Source organism: Callionymus lyra, chromosome 7 (assembly GCF_982586985.1).
Source record: "Callionymus lyra chromosome 7, fCalLyr1.hap1.1, whole genome shotgun sequence".
Taxonomy (NCBI): Eukaryota; Metazoa; Chordata; class Actinopteri; order Syngnathiformes; family Callionymidae; genus Callionymus; species Callionymus lyra.
Window position 1 is genome coordinate 21,630,645 of NC_141824.1, and position 22,780 is coordinate 21,653,424.

The window sequence follows — 22,780 nt, forward strand, 5'->3', positions numbered from 1 at the left end:
CAACACATGAACACAAAATTAAAGTAGTAGCTGGACAGCATTGTTTATTAGGATACATTCAGATGTTTTCGTTTGCAACAATCAAACATTTAGCGTGACATCACGCTCCCACATCCTTGTGTTTTCTTATTCCATTCTTCCTAAATATCGTCTCTTGGCTCACACCAGAATTCAAAGAAGGGGTGGCGGGTGCAGGTTCAGAGCAGTCAACATTTGCTTGTCATTTCGTAGTAAACAGAGCCATTTCTGTTTCCTCCTCATGTTTATTGAGCGTTCCAAATCCTGCGCCTGGTAAAGCATGTCAAGTGAGCTTCGACAATGGCCACTTTTCACCAAGCATGTTCAGCAGAACCACCACAGAGTTGGACAGAAAGCCACACGCTTCCGTTATTGTTCCATCGGTTCCGGGTCCTTGGGAAATTCTGATTACTCTTCAGAAAAAAAAACCCGCCGCTTGCCTCGCCTTTCCCCACGAGTTTGTTTTGAACCTCAAACTAACTCTGTGGCTTCTCTTTGTTGGGCCCCATGAAGTCCACGTCTTCCACCGGAATCTCCTTGTCCTTGATGGCCTTCTGCACACACTGCTGGTAGGACCGGAAGCTCTCGGTACAAGGGTCGCCGCTGCTGTCTCCCTTTAAGAATTTCTCAGCAAACCAGCGGTTGAAGCACTGATCATAGTCCTGCTTCAGGTCCGTGCACGCCTCGCCCACGCTGTTCATTTCAGCAGCATATACTGAATAAATTAAGCAAGACCGTGAGATTCGTCGACCAGCCTGGATCAATCCCGGAACTGTGTGTGTGTGTTTTGTTTTTTTGGGCACATCCGGGAAATGTGTGTCGCACTAAACATTGCCCGGCAGTGACGTCAGCCGCACGGCAAGGCGACGTGACACAAAAAGTGATGAGCGTCACCTCATACTGAAAATGTTTATTATCCTAAAGTCAAACGCTACAACTTAATTTTAAATTGATAATTCAATCGAACAGATAAATCGTTGTTTTCTAAATGTTTTAATCTTCCGGTTTATAGCTTTCAAGTAAACGTTCCTCTCATTAAACAAAACACATTTTTTAAATACAAAAAAAATATATAAAATCATCAGACTTTTATCAGAGTTGGGTGAAATTAAGGATATTGACAACATGTACAAGTACATCAAAATAACCTAGAAATCCTGCACGATTGGAAAACAGTGTATACTCTTTCAAACCCTCGCGTGAGTTCCTTCTCGTTCGAACTATCGCGAGAGCTCGAAGTGAGAATCGCGTCAGAGGGACCCGAGCAAGCTGACAATTGAATACTTATTTTAGTATTATTCTTTTAGTATATTGAATCTTCTGGCGAGCGTCGAAAGGAGGTATTTTTTTTATATTTAAATGCAACTGAAGGTTAATGTGTAAAGCTGTTTTTAAACACGACAAAAAAAACTGTGGCTAAATACTACGGTGCTCTCGCAGGCTAATAGCTAAACAACATGCAACCATCATTCAGACAATCGTGAATCATTCCTACTTGGTTTTTGTGTTTTTCTTTTCAGGTTCCGTCATGTCTGACAGCGACGATAGCGACTTTTCCGATAACCCGAGCGATCGGAGCAGCGACGGCGAAGCCGAGGAGGTGGATAATGAGGTATGCTAACGTGGCTAATGCTAAGAGTCGGGCAGTCATAGCGTTTGCCACTTTCAATACAAACAAGATAAATAAATGCAGCCCAACTCAATGTCTTAACTTGTTGCTTTCAGAATTTAAAAATAATAAAATGCATCCTAAATATGTGTTGTTATTATTATTGTATCAATGATGCAAGAATAATAAAAATGTTTTTTTTTAATATATAAATCTATCGTCATCTATTTCATTATGAAAATATATTTGGACAAGTCATATTTAATTGTACTGTAAAAAAAAAAAACGTATACACAAGTTTGCTGCAACCAGTTGCAGTATGTCATTTTTGTAATAACCAGACATTTAATTGAGAGTGATTATTATTTATGGTTTGAAGTTGTATCATAAAATACTTCATTTCGGAAAGAAATCAGCAGAGAACGCATGTCAAATAACAACCAAGTGTATATCTATATGAGGTAAGGTAAGGTAAAACTTTATTGAAATCGTTTTTTCCAATAGCCACAGAAAATACAGCAATTTTTCATAAAAAATAAGACTAACATAGAACAGAACATCCAGATACTTTCACTCCATTTCTGCCCCCGAACTCAGAATTGTACAATTTAAGCATTCATGCTCCATCCGCCTCTCTGCTCACTGATGACAGTGTTCAGAGGATGACTGTCATCGTGTCATATCTATCTATATGTATGTTTGTGTGTATTATTATTTTCAGATGGAAAAAAAAATGTTGTATCCTTGTATCTTATTTATAAGTAGTGAGTAAAAATCCATAACTTGTGTGCTGATGTTTGAATTGTTCTTTGGTCTAGGAGGAAACGGGCAGTCCAGTGGGGAGCGATAAGGTGGCAGAAGAAGAGGGTGAGGACCTGGTGGACGAGGATGAGTACGACGATGAAGAGGATGAAGACGACGAAGACAGACCCCGGAAGAAGCCCAGGCATGGAGGCTACATCCTTGATGAAGCCGGTGAGGAACTTATCTATATCTGTGACACCCATACACTCTGTCTTTAACTTGTCTGAGGCACCATGTGGTGATTCTTGGCACTACATCGTGTGTGATGGGTTTGCCCTTCCTTTTCAGATGTGGACGATGAGTATGAGGACGAAGAGGACCAGTGGGAGGACGGAGCAGAGGACATCCTCGAGAAAGGTAAGGACGTGTCCTTTTCCAGATTTAATAATGATGGTTTGTTGACTGAAGCACTGTTTGTGTTCCCCGTATTCTCTTGGAACTCAGACAAACGTGATTGTTTAAGCTCCTTCAAATCCCAAGTTACAGTATCTGTTGATAAATGTGTCTCTTCAGTTAAGTTGATGATTCCTTCAATCAAGTTGTAGTAACTGACAGAAAAGACTTTATCACTGCGTTTTTGAGATGTTAAAGATTTGTAATTGAGGTTCTCAGTATTCAAATGTTACTCATTTGATAACACCATCAGGAACCTGATTCAGATGAGGAACTTGCTCTGATCAAAACCGGATGCGATTTTTTTTTTGATGAGCTGTCGCATGGTGTCCATGGCAACAGTGAATGCAGCATGTCTTGTTTGATCATATGCTGGCGGGCCTAGACACTTGGCATTGTTGTTTGACTGAAGTGTTTCTTGTCGTTGGGTGTCTTTTTCTCTGTCACGCTCGTCCTCTTCAGTCAACGGTAATTCCCCGCCTAATGGATCAGAACCATCCATGTACTCATGCCAGCTGACTGTGATCGTCTCCATAGCAGCAGGCAGCAGGGGGCACTACAACAGCATCTTTTTCATATCTCTCACTTTCTCCCCATCATGTATGTGAGATGGAAGGGATTTGAAAATGGTGGATGTATATGAAGGGTGAGAGCCGCTTGTGTCTAATAGTGTCAATAATCACAATTCTGACACAGCCTCCGTGTCATAGAGCTTTGGATATCTGACAGTTGGGTTCCGCTTATGATGAGTTGCCAATATAAAAAAAGCTATTTACCAGGTAAAGAAATGTCCAACTGTGACCATCCACCACTTTGGTTGGCAGATCCAGTTCTTCTCAGAGTCCACATGTTTCCGGTCTTCCTCTAGCGATCCACCTCCTAGAACACAGAAGTGACGTTAGTGCCCCCTGCTGCACCTCATCTGTAAATGATCAGTGTTTTCTTGGTAACATTGCATTGCCAATCTAACCCTGTCCGGAACCTGAGTCTAGGTTGGACATGGACTGGGTCTTGACCTGGGCTTAGTCTGGACAGTTTAGTGTAGAACCATATCAATTTTCATCCCCATTCAATGTTGACCATTGCCCCCCCACCCCCCATCTTGCTTTGTGCTGCTGGCTGATGTTGTTTCTCATCACATCCCCTCCCTCCCCCTTCCCTCCACCATTTCTTGCATCTGATGGCCTCTCCTGATGTTCACGTCGTCCAGAGGAGGCAGAAGGTTTGTGTTTGTTTTTCTTTTACCTGAAGCATGTTGGGCCAATGTTTGACATTCTTGTCTCTTGTTCAGTATCCAATATCGACAATGTGGTTCTCGACGAAGATAACTCCGGATCCAGGCGACTACAGAACCTGTGGAGGTAATTATACACGCATCTCTTGTGGAAGCATACGACGTATGTTGTAATACTCAAGTGTTGAAATCTGAACTTGGATGAAACTTCATGATAACCAATAGGATTTTATGGTGAAGTAAGCAGCAAGAAGTTCAACTTAAAGAAGAGATAAACGGGTCGCGTTGTGTTGTCAAGTTTGGTGTATAGTCACTTCAATTTCGTTTTTTTGATTTAATACTAGGTTAACAACGTGTTGTGCCGTTTGTTTGTGATTCAGAGACTCGAGGGAAGAAGCTCTTGGTGAATATTACATGAGGAAATACGCAAAGCCATCTGGCGGTGAACAGTGAGTGGCTTCATTTTTTTTTAAGGCTGACTTTGTCAGAGTCACGTGTCTATGATCCTGGTCATCTATCGTCCCAAATAAATGTTAATCCTGCCCTGCAGTTTCTCTGGGGGCTCTGAGGAGCTTTCTGATGACATCACGCAGCAACAACTTCTTCCTGGTGTCAAGTATGTAGTCAAAAACCTTATTGAAGATCTTTTTCTTCCAATCAGCTGAGAGACCCTGACACATCATAACCACTTACCTTTGTCTTTATTAGAGACCCCAATCTGTGGACTGTCAAGTGTAAGGTTGGTGACACACACTCACAATCACACTCTTAAGATCTGTTCAAGCACACATTAAATGTATATTTCAGATCGGTGAGGAGCGAGCAACCGCCATTGCTTTGATGAGGAAGTTCATCGCTTACCAGTCGAACGAAGTGAGTCAGAACTAGCAGGAGAATATCAGGTTTTCACTGAATCACCTGGCTATCTTTCTCCCTGCAGCCTCTGCAAATCAAGTCTGTGGTAGCTCCAGACCACGTGAAAGGCTACATCTATGTCGAGTCTTACAAACAGACACATGTTAAATCTGCCATCGAGGGCATCGGGAACCTCAGGATGGGCTTCTGGAATCAGCAGATGGTTCCCATCAAGGAGATGACAGATGTGCTGAAGGTGGTCAAAGAAGTCACTAACCTGAAGCCAAAGTCGTGGGTGAGGCTGAAGAGAGGCTTGTACAAGGATGACATAGCACAGGTACATTTCTCCTCCCTGAATCCCCCTATACAAGTTGATTATCAGCACCAACCTGTTGCTGATAGTGTTGTTGAGGAAGGGCTTCATCTGACATGCTGTTGCAGGTGGACTATGTTGAACCAAGTCAGAACACCATCTCTCTGAAAATGATCCCACGCATCGATCTGGACCGCATCAAGGCCAAGATGAGTATGGTAAGACATGTCACTTTACATCAGTACGACCCAATCAGTGTTACAAAACATGTCTGTTTTGTAGAAAGACTGGTTCGCTAAAAGAAAGACATTCAAGAGACCGACTCAGAGGCTGTTTGATGCTGAGAAGATCAGGTACACACACTCACTCCCTCACTGTGTCCTCTTGTCTTGACCATCGCACACCAACCTGGCCTTGATCAGACTGCACCAATGTCAACGACGCAGAAAGTAGATTTATTTAAATGTTACAGGTCTCTTGGAGGGGACGTCAGTCACGATGGAGACTTCATGATCTTTGAGGGAAACCGTTACAGTCGGAAAGGATTCTTGTTCAAGAGTTTCGCCATGTCTGCAGTGGTAAGAACCTGACGGGGACGACTGGCAGTATTTGAGCAGCCATAATCAAGGGTTGTTGTCAGATCACAGATGGAGTGAAGCCAACTCTATCTGAACTGGAGAAGTTTGAGGATCAACCTGAAGGAATTGACCTGGAGGTGGTGACAGAGTCAGGTGTGTGAGGGCACGCTTGTTGTAAACATGTGCTGGTGTGCTTAATTCTTGTTTGTGTTTGTAGGAAAAGAGCGAGAACACAACCTGCAGGCTGGAGACAACGTGGAGGTGTGTGAGGGAGAGTTGATCAACCTGCAGGGAAAGATTCTCAGCGTGGATGGCAATAAAATCACCATCATGCCCAAACACGAGGATCTGAAGGTATGAACATGCAGAAACTTGTATGCAGGGAAACGACATAAGGACTTGCAGGGGCTATGACACAATGTTTTAGTTAAATATTAAGTATTAAATGATCTTAATGTGGTCCACTGAGTTGGTTCTGTAGAATTAAATGTTTATGACATTGAGTCAATATAAACAGTTCAGCTTCCATACTAAGTATGAAGCAAGTCTACTGAACAAGAATCGAGTTGTAACTTTGCCTGTTCATTATAATAATTATCAGTTAAAAAAGATGACAAGGATAGATATTTTTTCCTGATTTTTGTCATTAGTATCTATTTTTTTTTTGTTCTTTAACCCCTTTACTTTACATATTTTGATCTTTTGCTTTAGCGGGATTTTATTTGTTCCCCTACGTTAACTGTTTCCTTCATTTCACAAGTGTGAGTCATCATGGCTTCCTGAAAGCAATTTTATATAAACACTGCAACATTCCTTCTTTGGAATCAACTCGCTCTGCTTCGTCGCTCCGCCCCTATCATCTAAAAATATCTTCAAATGTAATGATGGTTATCCGGCACTTGCAGGATCCACTGGAGTTTCCGGCACACGAGTTGAAAAAGTACTTCAGAATGGGGGACCACGTCAAAGTCATTGCCGGGCGCTACGAGGGAGACACGGGACTCATAGTCAGAGTGGAGGAGAACTTTGTCATCCTCTTCTCAGACCTCACCATGCACGAGGTAGCGTGGCTCCTTCCCTGCAACATCAACAGCCCGTCTGCTCACAGACCTCCTTGTCCTGTAGCTGAAAGTCCTGCCCCGAGACCTGCAGCTGTGCTCAGAGACGGCGTCTGGCGTGGATGCAGGCGGGCAGCACGAGTGGGGGGAGCTGGTCCTGTTGGATCCCCAGACGGTCGGAGTCATTGTGCGCTTGGAGAGGGAGACCTTCCAGGTAATTTGACAGCGTCAAATGAGGTGGAGACAAAGTTTTAATACGATCATGATGATGATACGATATATTGTAATACTGTAGGACCAAGGATATATTTGTAGTATTGCCTGAGTACTTGACTCTGGTGTTGCAGAATTTACAACAATAACAAAAATATGTCTAAACATCAGTGTTCACTGCTGCTGGAGTTGACTGTATCCTCTTGTCCTTGGTCATCACAGGGATCTAGCTTAATTTAATTAATCTTTTAACTGTGAAGGGCATCATATATGCTGCAATCTAGCGGAGGTTTAATTTCTACACAAAAATGAACAAACGCCTCACACTTGATTGAAAAATGGAATAGAATAACTAACAAAAATAAAAAAGGATTTGAAAGAATTTTGAAAATATCGATACAGTGCTGTTAATTATCAATATGGTGTAGTGAAAAGAATATTGCGGTATTTAGGTGTATCTATATTTTCTTACACCCCTGATGTGCTCCTCAGGTCCTCAACATGCACGGGAAAGTTCTAACTGTGCGTCACCAGGCTGTGAATCGCAGAAAGGACAACCGCTTTGCTGTGGCGTTGGACTCGGAACAAAACAACATCCACGTGAAGGATATTGTCAAAGTGATTGATGGACCACACTCGGTGGGTACTAGTAGAACCTTACACCTAGACTTGCATGACTCTGCTGATGGATGCCGTGTTTGGTCCAACAGGGTCGTGAGGGAGAGATCCGGCATCTGTTCCGTGGATTTGCCTTCCTTCACTGTAAGAAGTTGGTGGAGAACGGCGGAATGTTTGTGTGCAAGACCCGGCACCTGGTGTTGGCCGGAGGCTCCAAGGTCAGTGACCAGCGACACGATTCTACTACCAGTTCCGCTTTAAAACCTTCTCTTTTACTCATCCAGCCAAGAGACGTCACAAACTTCACTGTGGGTGGTTTTGCACCCATGAGCCCGAGAATCAGCAGCCCTATGCACCACGGGGGAGGAGGTCAGTCAGGCTGTCCAGGTGTGCTGGTCTGGAGGTCGCTTAACTGTGGTGTCACTCTGCAGGGGCACAGCAGCGCGGCGGCGGCGGTGGAGGAGGCGGCGGGATGGGTAGGGGAAGAGGACGCCGAGACAATGATCTGATTGGTCAAACTGTCAGGATCTCGCAAGGACCCTACAAAGGTAGGCCGGACCACCGTCTGGTCCCAGAGATGGACACCTACTAACAGCGATGTTCCCGTCAGGTTACATAGGAGTGGTGAAGGACGCCACGGAGTCGACGGCTCGAGTAGAACTGCACTCCACATGCCAGACCATCTCCGTGGACCGGCAGCGCCTGACCACCATGTGAGTGCACACGAACGCACAACTAACAAAATCTAAAACTATGGCACAGGAATTGTTAAGTTATATCACAGCAGCTAAAAATGCCTGACATTGACTTATCAACAAATAGATAATGAATGTCGACCCCTGAAGGTTTGTTATAGTAAATAAGTCAAATGGAAACCATTGCTTTTCTGTTACAGCATCATTTTCAAAATGGTCAACAACTCACAAGATTAAATATATATGGAGAACCTTTGACTTGACAACGAGACGAAAACTCTTTTACACACAAACTTACAAGTGCAGCAGATTAATGTTTGATGTTTGTCTCCACCAGGGGGGCCTCGCGACCCAGCGGGATGACCTCCGCGCACGGTCGAACCCCAATGTACGGCTCTCAGACCCCCATGTATGCCACGGGCTCCAGGACGCCCATGTATGGCTCTCAGACGCCGCTGCACGACGGTGAGTGACGAGAGCGACAGACTCTTGAGATCCTCCCCTTCATTTAACCACAACTTTCCACTAACAGGCAGTCGAACTCCTCACTATGGATCGCAAACCCCTCTGCATGATGGGAGCAGAACCCCCGGCCAGAGTGGGGCCTGGGACCCCAACAACCCCAACACACCCTCAAGGTAGTACTCCGTCGACAGATACACACTCCAGTGTGTATACTGATATCTGCTCTCAGGAACGATGAGGAGTATGACTTCGGCTACGACGACGAGCCCTCACCGTCCCCTCAGGGCTACGGAGGGACCCCCAACCCACAGACCCCTGGTTACCCGGATGCCCCCTCGCCACAGGTCAACCCTCAATACAACCCACAGACTCCCGGGACTCCTGCCATGTAAGTGGTTCTGTCGTTGACGTGGACTTCACTGCTGTGGTTGCTGACGTGTGCTGGTTCCACTCCGCAGGTACAACACGGAGCAGTACTCTCCGTACGCTGCTCCCTCACCCCAGGGCTCCTACCAACCCAGTCCCAGTCCTCAGAGTTACCACCAGGTTGCGCCATCTCCTGTCGGCTACCAGAACACGCACTCTCCTGCGAGCTACCACCCGACGCCGTCCCCCATGGCCTACCAGGTACTGCCGTTTATGATACATCCGTGCGCAGGGTGACTCTCTCCATCCCCTGTCCAGGCTAGTCCCAGTCCAAGTCCAGTGGGCTACAGTCCGATGACGCCAGGAGCGCCCTCTCCTGGAGGATACAACCCTCACACCCCTGGCTCCAACATCGAGCAGGGCAACAGTGATTGGGTTACCACCGACATCCTGGTCCGGGTCAAAGACTCCTTCATGGATCTCATGGACAAAACCGGTGTGATCCGCAGCATCACGGTGAGACTTACACAAAGACGAAGGTTGTCTTAAGAGTGACCTGCATCACTCAGGGAGTTTGTGTGTGTGTGTGTGTGTGCAGGGCGGCATGTGTTCCGTGTTCATAAAGGACTCTGAGAAGGTGGTCAGTATCAGCAGTGACCACCTGGAACCGGTCACTCCTACCAAGAACAACAAGGTCCGTTGCTACGTTATAGTCCAGATCACGAGTCCGAGGTTTAACGTGCCATTTATCCTTTAGGTGAAGGTGATTCTGGGAGAAGACCGCGAGGCCACTGGAATCCTGCTCAGCATTGACGGCGATGACGGGATTGTACGCATGGAGCTGGATGAACAGCTCAAGATTCTCAACCTTCGTTTCCTTGGCCGCCTTGAGCACTGAGGCCACTCGGAAGGTTGTTGGTTCCTTTCTGAATAACTTTTTTAAACACTTTTTTGTCTCTTGTTTTTGGAAAAAATGATTATGATGAATAAATAGTGACGCTGTAGTCTTGTGGTTCTTCTTGCATCTGCCGAGGGTTTCATGCTAGACCACCACCCTGCACTTTCCGGTCTTTTATCTCTGGTTATTTTTATTCTCACGCTCATCTTCCCTCAAACACTCGTCACATCAAGAAAAAACGTATTGAACTACAATCCAGTCCGACTAACCGATGAAGCCAAGCAGATGTTATCTAAGCTTTTAAGTTTTTTATTAAACTGCTTGTATTGGAAGTGTGGATTTCATCTTTTCATCTTTTTCAACGTACCCAATCCGACTTTGAGAGGCTTTTTTTCATTCTGCAAAATTGCAGGTTGTTTTATTTTTCTTCTGCAATCTTGAAAATCGATCTGCAAATTGCAGACTGCAGACATTCGGAGGTATTTCGATCACTGTTAAAAAACGTTTGAAGGAAAATTCCATCCACACAAACCAGCCAAATTTATACTATGTATTGCGACTATAACCCTACTGTACTTTCAGTACTATTTCCCCCAAAACACCCGTTCTATCCGATCAGAGCCAGATTTCTTTTCTCGGTCACTTCACCAAAAACTAAGAGCCATTGCGCCGAGTTGTGCGTTCGTGTGGATCCGTCTTAGTTTAAAAAACAAAACAAAAAATGCGCTTGCACTATCTAATACTATCCACTGCCTGACATAAACAAGGGCGCGTAGTATATGACGCGTAATTGTCGCAGAGAATGACGTTTGACATAGTCGCTGCTGCGGTACTAAATGTCATTACTGGAGTTTAAAAAAATGTACTTTTATTATTTTACCTGACGACCTGTGGACTAAAAACAAGGAACTCTTCGGGAGAGAATCGGGTAAATAAAACCCTCATGTCTGCATTTTAATTTTGAAGTTTTTCACTTATTATTTTCTAGTTGTGGCTGTGAACAGGTTTATTTGGACTGATGAAAGTTCTGCAAGAGGTTACTTTTATTTACTGAAATAATTCTGATGAAAAATAAATACCACACAAAGAAAAAAAAAAAAACACCTCAGAAGTCACATGATGGTTCTGAGTGTGTGTGTGTGTGTGTGTGTGTGTGTGTGTGTGTGTGTGTATGCGTCAGCCAGGTGCTGCTCGTCTGGAAGACACATCACTCTCCGTCACGCCAACACTTCCTCCAATGGTTTCCCATGAGAAAAGGTCAAAGGCCACCCAGAGTCGACGCAGTGAAAGTGACCCAGGCTCATCAAGCCTGAAAGGTTGCAGGTTCTACTCCACAGTGATCCCCACTGCTCACACGAGTGTGTGTTCTCGACCTGATCCGACCCCCCAATCTAGTCGTGTGTGTCCATCGAGACGACGACGCGCACAAAAACCTCTGGTCCCAGATGCAGAAGTTCAGAAGCACAAGTCAGATCTTTAAAGATGTCAGAAAATTAAAGTGAAGAGGAAATCGTCTCCAGTCGTGAAGATTTACGAGCGCGAGCTTCCTCCCTCAGCCGGGAACCAGGAGGAGGTCGCGGGGGAACGCCGGGGGAAGGGCGGGGGGCATGTCATCACTGATAAAGTGATGACAGCTGCAGCCTTTCATCTGACCCTGGTCACTTCCTGTTCCTCAACCCGGTGTGTGTGTGTGTGTGTGTGTGTGCGAGAGAGTGCTAGTGAGTCTGTCTGTGTGTGTGCGAGAAGATCTGTGACATGTGTGTTTAAGTGGGTATTTGAGTGTTTGTGTGCATTTTTGTGACCGCTTGTGTGTATTTGTATTTGTGTGTGATTGCTTGTGTGTTGCGTGCTGAAGTCTGTGCTTGTGTCTTTGAGTGTGTGTGGAAATGTGCTGTATGTGATTGACTGTGTGTGTCTGTGTGTGTCTGTGTGTGTTTGTCAGTGCTTGCCAATGTAATTGCTTTTGTGTGCAAGTGTGTACTTGTGTGTTTATGAGTCAAGGGTAATTACATTTTTTTTATTTTATTTGAACAAAAATATACTTTGTAGAAAAGTGATAACATGAATGTGGACACATTACATGATACAAATATATATATATATATATGATTTCCTCTTACAAACAATATTTACATTAAATAAGATTATTATTATTATTTACAAATTGCATCTTAAATTAACAAAGATAAAAGACATGTTGTACAAGATTCTCAGTGGGGGCTCATTTTTTGGGACCGACGCCTGGTGAACGTAAATCAGACCAGAACCACGGACCAGAACCCTGTGATCGGATCTGGTGTCCGGGGTCGACCACGTGTGGTCAGAGTGATTTACTGCATTGTGCGGCTCTTTGCATTGTCGTGACAACAAGACACCAGACAAAAAATCTCACCCTTAAAAAAAAAAAAGTGCAATGAATGTGACGTGTTCTCACGTCCACTTCCTCCTCTCCTCTTTTTCTTCCTCCTCTTCATCACGACTGTCAGCACCGTCGGGTAAAACCTGCCAGTTGACTTCAGACCTGCAACGGAAACGGAATAAGTGTCAGAGCACGTGTGAGGTTTTGTGCGTTGATCAGTCACGACAGTGTGTGTGTGCGATTCCTAGTGCGTGTTACAGGCGTAACTTCTCACCTCGGTCGCAAACGTGCACGACTCCACCGGCCTGACCAGGACGGAGGACAAGGCGACGGCTTTGTTACTGCAAAAACGAAAAAAAGTTGTTTGTGAGACGAACTAGCAGAGCAGTTTGACGTCGACTCTGTTTAGATTCTTACAAGTCAAATTTGTCGACGGCTTTCAGCTGCTCCAGCGTGAGGTTGTAGTTTCTGTAAATCCCCGCGTCCCTCTCCAGTGCGCTGGCCTTGTTGGACACCTTGACGCCCCCGGGGACGAGGGCCGCCTCCTTCTCCCGAGCCATCAGGGCGCTCCTGTTGTTCACCGTCTCCAGGTCGTTCTTGACCGACGAGGCGGCGAGCTTGTGGCCGCGGTGCAGCTGCCTCGTGACGAAGACGGCGACGCACAGCAGTAGAGCCAGAGTGACCAGTCCCAGCGCGACCGCCACGCCCAGCACCGCCGAGACCTCCGTCCTCTGAGGAGTCACGGGCGGGCCCTCGGTCGCCCTGGCCCGGTACTCGCAGCGGGCGCCCATGAACCCGAGCGGGCACCGACAGACCGGACCCGAGAAGTGGGTGTAGCAGGTGCCGCCGTTCTCGCACGGGAAGTGGTCGCACGGACTGGTGCGCACGGAGCAGTCCTTGCCCGTGTAGCCCAGCGTGCACGTGCACGTGAAGCCGTTGACTCCGTCCACGCAGGTGCCGGCGTTGAGGCAGGGGTTCCTGCTGCAGTCGTCGATGTTGGTCTCGCAGGTGAGTCCGCTGAACCCGGGGCGACAGCGACACGTGACCCGGTGGCCGAGGTCCCGACACTGACCACCTGGAGAGAGATGTGGTGGTTAGAGACTTCGAAGCCCACAACTCTTCTCATACTTGACTAGAGTCGTTATTCTGTCTCATCTTCATTGCTTACTCCTCCATCCTCTCTTCTTACTCCTCATTGCTCTTCCCTTACTCCTCCATTATCTCCTCTTACTCCTCATTGCTATTTCCTTACTCCTCCATCCTCTCCTCTTACTCCTCATTGCTATTTCCTTACTCCTCCATCCTCTCCTCTTACTCCTCATTGCTCTTCCCTTACTCCTCCATTCTCTCCTCTTACTCCTCATTGCTATTTCCTTACTCCTCCATCCTCTCCTCTTACTCCTCATTCCTCTTCTGTTACTCCTCCATCCTCTCTTACTCCTCATTCCTCTTCCTTTACTTCCTTACTCCTCATTGCTCTTTCCCTACTCCTCCGTCCTCTCTCCTCTTACTCCTCATTCCTCTTCCCTTACTCCTCCGTCCTCTCTCTCTTACTCCTCATTCCTCTTCCCTTACTCCATCGTCTCTTTTCTTACTCTTCTTCTCTTTTCTTACTCTTCTCTCCTCTTCCCTTACTCTTACTCCTCATTCCTCCTCCTTTACTCCTCCATCCCCTCTCTCTTACTCCTCATTCCTCTTCCCTTACTCCTTCATCGTCTCCCTCATAACTCTTCTCTCCTCTCCCCTTACTCCTCGTTCCTCCATCTTACTCCCTCTTGTTCCTCTCCTCTTACTCTTTGTCCTCATTCCTTTTCGCTTACCCCTCCTTATTTCTCTCCTCCTACTCCTCTCACACATTTCTCCCCCTCTTACCCATTCCCTGTATTCCTCCTACTCCGCTCATTCATCTCCTTGTCATTCCTTTTCGCTAACCCCCATTTTTTTCTCTCCTCTTCCTCATCTCACATATTTCTCTCCTCTCTCATTACCCCTCCCCTCTATTCCTCCCCAGTATTTGCTCTTTTCTACTCCACTCATTCCTCTCCTCCTCTTCCTCATTCCTCTCTTCTTACTCCTCTGTTTTTCTCTCCTCTTACTCTTTCACCTTTTCATCTCTTACTCCTCTTTATTCTCCTCTTGGTCCACCTCGTTCGTCTTACTCATTCCTCTCATTTATCATCTCTTATTAGTACTTCTTTCCTTACTCCTCCCCCTTATTCCTTTTCGCTTAGGGCTTCTTCTCATTTCACTCCTTAGTCCTCCTCATTCGTCTCCTTCATCCTTTCTGCCTATACTCCTCCTCCTCATTCTCCTTAAATTGTCCAGTTTTTCTCTTTCCTCATCTTTCTTCTTCCATCTCTGTCCTCTCCTCCAAGTTTAACCTTTACCCCTCGATATCTTCTGCCATACTCCTGTTATCTCCTTTCCTTGTTATCTTCCTGTTTATCCTGTGGATATTCGTGACACCCTTCTGTGGACTTTATATAAACATTGTTGTTTCATTTTCACTTGGTCAGGAAGGGATCTTGAGCCTGAAGCAGTTGCCCTAGTCTGGGTTGGGGAAGGGGGGCAGGTTACAGGGGGATTGTTCTAGCGGAAACGACAAGGAACAACATGTTTCCAGGAAGAGCTGATAAGAAATACCTTCGTGACAAGAAGTTTTTTCAACACTTTATCTGATGAGAATGCACACAAACACAACAACACATAAGAGAGGGGAAAAAGTAAAATCTCAGCGTTTACCAAAAGGAGACAAGGAAGACGACCACAAATGGGACAATGAGACGATTGAGGACACGGACAGGGAGATGATTGAGGACATGGACAAAGAGACGATTGAGGACACGGACAAAGAGACGATTGAGGACATGGACAGGAAGACGATTGAGGACATGGACAAAGAGACAATTGAGGACATGGACAGGGAGACGATTGAGGACATGGACAGGAAGACGATTGAGGACATGGACAAAGAGACAATTGAGGACATGGACAGGGAGACGATTGAGGACATGGACAGGGAGTGGATTAAGGAAATGGACAGGAAGACGATTGAGGACATGGACAGGGGAATCGATTGAAGACAGGGACTAGGAGATGATCAAGACCATGGACAAGAAGACGATTGAGGACATGGACAAGGAGATGGTTGAGGACATGGACAGGGAGATGATTAAGGACATGAACAAAAAAGAACTAAGGACACAATGGGTGGCATACATGAGTACATGAAGGACATGATCAATGAGTTGATAGAGGACGACCTCAATGGGGATAATAGAGGACAAAACCAATGAGATGGTAGATGGCATAGATGTGAACATAAAGGACATGAAAGAGAAGATGATTGAGGACATAAAAAGTGACATGTACTAGAACCTAAATTAAGACATAATTAGGGACTTGCAAAAGTAAATATACAAGGTTTGGCTAAGAACATGCATAAGGGCATGAAGGACATGGACAAGGAGACGATTGAGGGCGTGAACATAAATTATAAAATGTTTGAGGACATAAAAGGGACATGTTCTAGGACAAAACTAAGAACATGAATGAAGACATGAAGCACATGAATGAGGAGATGATTGAGGACATAAAAGGGACATTTTTTAGGACAAAACTAAGAACATGAATGAAGACATGAAGCACATGAATGAGGAGATGATTGAGGACATAAAGGGACAATATTCTAGAAAATAACTTAGAAGAGGATTGAGGGAATTAAAGGACATAATTGAGATTATGATTGAGGACATACAAATGGACATGTTCTAGGTCAAACCTAGGATCATGAATGAGGGCATAAATGAGGACATGATGGACGTGAACGAGGAGATGATTGAGGCTATAAAAATATATATTTACAAGGACAGACCTAGGAATATAAATGAGGACATAAATAAGGAGATAACAAAAGGGCATTTACGAGGACAAAACAACGGGTAAGAACAGAAATAAGAAAACAAAAAAGGTAACAAGACACAATAAAAGACTTTATGTAGGATATGATAGAGGGAGATCAGGGTGTTATGGTGGACCTGACATGAAGACGGGCACAGAAGACTGAATTGTTTTTCTGACAGTGACTTCTGATGAGAGTCTATATGCAATCTGATGTCATAACTGCAGGATTTATCAGGGAGTCCAGCTGGACTGTAGTTTAACCAGTCAATTATTAATTAAACACCAGCTCTGAAGGTTCCTTCAAAGTTTCAAAGGTCTGACCAGTCTGCCTCCAGGGGCCCTCAGAAGATTCTGCAGCACAACTGAACCTCAACTGTTGGTGGGTCAATGTGGACCCACCAGAAAACTGCTGCTGGTGTTTTACGAAAACAACAACTGATTCTTTTTGAATGTCCACTGAGACACCTTCGTGTTCTCAGAGTCTAGGAAGTCCTATCTTGTGCCAAAAAAACTCTTTCTGGATCCGAATCTGGTTCTGAACGTTTGACCACTTAGAAGCGATAAACCTTTGATACCAACACTCAACTGCTAGAACTTTAGGACTTAAGGGATGTTTGTCCCAACATCGTGTCAGTCTGGAGGCCTTGGGATCAAAAGAATCGAAGACTGTTCATGGTTCACCAAAAGGTCTGAGAGACTCGGACCAGAACACATTTCCTTCAGGTGGATACAGAGTCTGGTTCTTCAGGATCAACCAATGGTCTTGAAAAATCCAGTTCGTTTGGCAACACTATGCAGATAATGACAACTTCCACCATCGATTGTGTCAGTGGCTTTAAACAATCACACCGACAACACTACACAAATATTACATTATAATCACAAACTTTCATTGCCAGTGTATTAAACACAACATGTGTTGCTGTGGCATCAGTACACAATAAAATAATGAAATAAGCTAAGACGCAAAATAAGGAATATAAACACAACCAAGCACCAAGGCACCTATTCTGGCACCTTACTCACTACACACACAACTCACTACACATAATGTGACACCACAACTTGAGACACTGCTTAATACACAAATCGCTATATACCGACTACTACTACACAAACAACTCACGTAACATCTCACTACACGCACAACTCACTACACAACTTGGGACACCACAACTTGAGACACTGGTTAATACAAAAATCGCTACATACTAACTTCTACTACACAAACGACTCACGTAACGTCTCACTTCACACACAAAACTCACTACACAACTACTTGAGACACTGGTTATTATACAACTCACTTTACACGTAACCTACTACACAAGCAAGTTACTGAACACATACACACAGAACTCACTACATGATTCAATATACAGAAATAGCTTACTACACACAACTTACTCTACACATAAATAAACAAAAATAGCTCACTACAGCCTTCACATACAACACACTAAACACATTACTTACTACACGCTAGAGATAGAAAACTTACTACACAACTTACTTCACGCTACACACAATAAACAACTCACCACCAAACACACACAAGTTCACTGAGCACAAATCTCTAAAGAATTTACATGACTCACTACAAACTATTTATAGATAACAACACAAGCAGAAACACAAAAAAAAGTGAAGGGATTAACTATTACTTCAGTCACATTTATATGGAGCAGTAATTTAAAGTGAAATTGAACAACCTAGTAAGAGCTAGTAAAAACTATTAAGGGCTAGTAAACAACAACAAGAGGAAGGAAAACAACAGTAAACGAGCCTGAACAATAGATAATAAACAATTTCAACAGCTAGTAAACAACATTAAAAGAGAATAAATAGGAGCCAATAAATAACATCAGGAGGTATTAAACAATGTCAAAAGAGTGTAAACAAGAGCTAGTAAACCATATTAAAAGAGAGTAAACAAGAGTTAGTAACCCTATTAAGAGCTAATAAACAGCATCAAGATGGGAGTAAACAACATTAGAAGAGAGTAATCAAGAGCTAGTAGACAACATTAAGAGCTAGTAAACAATATTAAGAGCTAATAAACAGTATCAAGATGGGAGTAAACAACATTAAGAGGGTAAACAACAGCTAGAAGACAATATTAAGAGCTAGTAATCAATATTAAGAGCTAATAAACAGCATCAAGAAGAGAGTAAACAACATTAGAAGAGAGTAATCAAGAGCTAGTAAACAATATTAAGAGCTAGTAAACAGCATCAAGTCAGGAGTAAACAACAATAAGAGATAAACAAGAGCTAGTAGACAATATTAAGAGCTAGTAAACAATATTAAGAGCTAATAAACAGCATCAAGTCAGGAGTAAACATAAATAAGAGGGTAAAAAAGAGCTAGTAGACAGTATTAAGAGCTAGCAAACAGTATTAAGAGCTAATATACGGCATCAAGTCAGGAGTAAACAACATTAAGAGATAAACAAGAGATAGAAGACAATATTAAGAGCTAGCAAACAGTATTAAGAGCTAATAAACAGCATCAATACGGGAGTAAACAACATTAGAAGAGAGTAATCAAGAGCTAGTAAACAATATTAAGAGCTAGTAAACAGCATCAAGTCAGGAGTAAACAACAATAAGAGATAAACAAGAGCTAGTAGACACTATTAAGAGCTAGTAAACAGCATCAAGTCAGGAGTAAACAACAATAAGAGATAAACAAGAGCTTGTAGACAATATTAAGAGCTAATAAACAGCATCAAGTCAGGAGTAAACAACATTAAGAGATAAACAAGAGATAGAAGACAATATTAAGAGCTAGCAAACAGTATTAAGAGCTAATAAACGGCATCAAGACGGGAGTAAACAACATTAAAAGAGTAAACAAGAGCTAGTAGACAATATTAAGAGCTAGTTAATAATGTTAAGAGCTAATAAACAGCATCAAGTGAGGAGTAAACAACATTAAGAGGGTAAACAAGAGCTAGTAGACAATATTAAGAGCTAATAAACAATATTAAGAGCTAGTAAACAGCATCAGGACAGAAGTAAACAACGTTAGAAGAGAGTAAACAACAGCTAGTAGACAATATTAAGCGCTAGTAAACAATATTAAGAGCTAGTAAACAGCATCAAGATGGGAGTAAACAACATTAAAAGAGTGTAAACAAGAGCTAGTAAACATAATAAGAGCTAGTTAACAGACATCAAGAGTGGAGTAGACACATCAATAAAAAGTAGACAACAGAATTAAAGACTAAACGACTTTGAGAGCTACTATATAAAATAGAGATAGTAAACAACGCCAGGTGCTGGTAAATTATAGTAAGCGCTAGTAAACACTATTAAGAGGAGAGTAAACAACATTAGAAGAGAGTAAACAAGAGCTAGTAAACAATATTAAGAGGAGAGTAAACAACATTAGAAGAGAGTAAACAAGAGCTAGTGAACAATATTAAGAGCTAAAAAACAGCATCAAGACGTGAGTAAACAACGTTAAAAGACGGTAAATGAGAGCTAGTGGACAGTATTAAGAGCAAGTAAACAATATTAAGAGTTAATAAACAGCATCAAGACGGGAGTAAACAACATCAAGAGAGAGTAAATGAGAGCTAGTAGAAAGATTAAAAATAGTAAACATCAAGAGAACATAAACTACAAAATATAAGAATATATGACCTCAAGAAAGAGAAAACATAATCAAGAGAGAGTAAACAACAACAATACGGAGCAACATAACCTCATATTCATTTCAACTAACTTCAACACTCCTGTCAAGTTTTAACTGGATCAACAAATGTAAATCTTGACTTAACCTTAAAGGCCCTCATGTCTGCAGGGAAAAGTACCACCAATTAAACTCCAGGAACTACATGAAGCAGTTGACTTTACAAATAAAACGTTTGTTTAATACAACTTTCATCTCTCACAACATTACATTTTCGTACGCACCATTAGCACAGGGGTTGCTGCTGCAGCGGTCCACCTTCTTCTCACAGTTGGACCCGGTGAAACCGGACGGGCAGTGGCACCGGTAACCGCCGGTCTCGCTCTCCTGGCAGGTTCCGCCATTAAAACAGGGGTCGTCGGCACAGGTCATGGCGCTGACCTCGCAGTTCTTCCCGTAGAAGCCCGGAGGACACTTGCACGTGTAGTCGTTGAGCTGATCCTGCACAGCAACCATACCTTCAGTCCAAATCCTAGATCGTGTATTTTAAATAAATATCCTGCAGCCACTTAAAATAGGAAGTAATTGTGAAATATTCCTGGAAGAATCTAAAGCCTACCTGGATTAAACATGATTCAGTTTTAAGTAGCAGATTCATTTTTTTTTGTTTGTTAGAAAAACAAGCTTAGAATTTGTAATTTGTCTTTTTATTTTTTGGAACCAAGTGGCATGCGTGTGGAACTTTGGTCCAAGCAAAGTGAAACCATGTATTTATTTTTTTTGGAACAGACCTTTTTGTGTCTTTATGTTTTGTTTTTATTATATTGATCATTTATTTTTTATTTTTAATTAATTGTATTTCTTTGTAGTGCGTTACTCTACAATTTGGAACGTCCAACAAAGCAATGTTTTTAAGAAATAAAAAACACAGCTTTATCTTCAGTCCACAATATTACAATATTAATTATTATAATAATTGTTGGATTCCACTGTGCAAACTCACGCTGCAGCTGCCTCCGCTCTGGCACGGGTTACTGTCGCACTCGTTGTTTTCCACGTCGCAGTCTTTCCCGCTGAACCCGGGCGTGCACGTGCATGTGTAGCTGCCCTGACCGGTGTTGGTGCACGCAGCCTGGTTCTGGCACGGCCTGTGGTTGGTGCAGTAGTTGAGGTCTGCAAGCACACACACAACAATATTTGATGAAGACACTTGTAATCACACATACACACGTGCAAGCGCAACGAAGAGTCGCCCACCTTGGTCGCAGTACAGCCCACCCCAGCCCTCCTTGCAGTTGCACTGCCAGGGTAGCTGGCAGGTCCCGTGCACGCACCCGGGGTGTCGCGCGCACAGGTCGCAGCGCTCGCCGGTCCAACCCTGGCGACACGCGCACTGACCCGGCAGCTCGCAGAGCCCGTGCTCGTCGCTGCAGCCCGGAGCACAGATGGCTGGAGAAAAAATTTCGAGTATTTATAAACAAAGTACTTTCTTGTAAACACAAACTATGTAAATAAAAAATTCTTCCATTAGAGTACAGCTATTTTTAAAAAAAAATTTTGGGGGGGTGCGTGGGGGGTCAAGATTGTGACTCACGCTCTGTACAGTAGTCCCCCCTCCAGCCCTCCAGGCACAGTCGGGCCCCCTGCTGGTCGCAGGTGTAATGCCCGAAGGTGTCGTTGCGGGGTCGGCAGTAGGTGGAGCAGGACTCCCCGTGGTAGTACTCGTTGCACAGGACCCGGTGGGAGTACCTCAGCTCACCCCCCGCTCCCCCTCGGGTCCTGTTGCGGGTCCATCCTGCGCCCACCCGGAGCGTGTGGCGGGTCGCCGAGCGGCTGATCAGGTTCTCCTTGTTCTCTGACACGAGACGAGAACATACACATGTTACTCTTTAAACAGAAACAGCGCCACCAAGCGGTGAATGTCAAAACGCCTCCTACCTGTCGAACCGGGTCCGGGAGAGTCCGCGAGCCACGCTTCCACGATAAGAGAGAAGGAATCCTGCAAAGAGAAAGTGCATCAGAAAGGTCCACCCCTTGGGTCCAAGAAGGTTTTAACCTCTCAACTCACCGGCAGCTTGAACTGCAGGGGGACCGAGATGGGGCCCCGGACGCTCACGGGGGACTCGGATTGCGCGCGGACCACCTCGCTCACTTGATCCCCGTACGTGCACGGCGGCTCCGGGTCGATCACGTCCTGCGAGTGCTTGAGGCAGACTCGGAAGAAGACGCGACAGTCCCGGGTCCCGGGGGGACACAGGAGGCCCCTGGAGCTGGAGAAGGACTCGATGTTTAACTCGAACACTCCGGAGGAAAGAGCCTGTTGGAGGGGAAGAGTCTAGAGTCAGATCCACGGACATGATTGACAAGGATCTATGACTGGAGGTCCTGCATGAAGGTCTCAGCAGAAGTCCATCCCTGAGACTCACCGTGGGAACCAAGAGCAGGAGCAACAAACTCGTCATGGTTCGTGTCACTCAAACAAATCAAAATCAAATCCAACAGTCTTTGGTTCCGCAGGCGAGAGTGTTTCCAGGTCCGCAGTTGGACTCTGGACTGGTGTAGTAAGAGTTCTCTCTCGCACACTTCCACGCACCTTTTTATACCCGCCCAGACCGGTGGCGGGGGGGAGGAGGGGGTGGCAGTGGGTGGGGGTTGAGAGTCAAAGCGAAACATCTCACTGACGCGTGCGAGGTTATAAAATAACTTTCAACTCGACTTAACTTGTCTGAAGAAACATGAACACATCATCAAAAATACATGTT

General features: G+C 44.4%; 3 protein-coding genes across 3 annotated transcripts; 1 reads left to right on the forward strand and 2 right to left on the reverse strand.

Moving 5' to 3' along the window:
* Positions 1 to 18: 18 nt before the first annotated feature.
* Positions 19 to 809, reverse strand: triap1 (TP53 regulated inhibitor of apoptosis 1). The gene has a single exon (XM_087795669.1). The coding sequence runs from the start codon at positions 717 to 719 to the stop codon at positions 495 to 497; it is 225 nt and encodes a 74-aa protein (XP_087651795.1). The 5' UTR covers positions 720 to 809; the 3' UTR covers positions 19 to 494.
* Positions 810 to 1,239: 430 nt separating this feature from the next.
* supt5h (SPT5 homolog, DSIF elongation factor subunit) lies at positions 1,240 to 10,223 on the forward strand. The gene is made up of 30 exons (XM_087796254.1): positions 1,240 to 1,358; positions 1,539 to 1,630; positions 2,446 to 2,602; positions 2,720 to 2,788; positions 4,035 to 4,046; positions 4,116 to 4,185; positions 4,439 to 4,507; positions 4,609 to 4,674; positions 4,767 to 4,797; positions 4,866 to 4,931; positions 4,999 to 5,250; positions 5,355 to 5,444; positions 5,509 to 5,579; positions 5,699 to 5,804; positions 5,867 to 5,957; positions 6,022 to 6,158; positions 6,710 to 6,865; positions 6,930 to 7,076; positions 7,568 to 7,714; positions 7,786 to 7,911; positions 7,978 to 8,062; positions 8,125 to 8,241; positions 8,304 to 8,406; positions 8,726 to 8,853; positions 8,921 to 9,026; positions 9,083 to 9,241; positions 9,312 to 9,480; positions 9,538 to 9,735; positions 9,818 to 9,913; positions 9,977 to 10,223. Exons 2-30 carry the CDS (start codon positions 1,547 to 1,549, stop codon positions 10,115 to 10,117), a joined length of 3,249 nt encoding a protein of 1,082 aa, XP_087652380.1. The 5' UTR covers positions 1,240 to 1,358; positions 1,539 to 1,546; the 3' UTR covers positions 10,118 to 10,223.
* A 1,896-nt stretch (positions 10,224 to 12,119) lies between these two features.
* Positions 12,120 to 22,583, reverse strand: LOC148075638 (delta-like protein C). Its single transcript, XM_087795586.1, has 10 exons — positions 22,445 to 22,583; positions 22,087 to 22,335; positions 21,957 to 22,017; positions 21,613 to 21,873; positions 21,276 to 21,467; positions 21,022 to 21,191; positions 20,303 to 20,519; positions 12,894 to 13,551; positions 12,751 to 12,817; positions 12,120 to 12,638 (listed from the first exon to the last, which is right to left on the reverse strand). The coding sequence occupies exons 1-10, from the start codon at positions 22,478 to 22,480 to the stop codon at positions 12,633 to 12,635; spliced, it is 1,917 nt and encodes a 638-aa protein (XP_087651712.1). The 5' UTR covers positions 22,481 to 22,583; the 3' UTR covers positions 12,120 to 12,632.
* Positions 22,584 to 22,780: the final 197 nt, after the last annotated feature.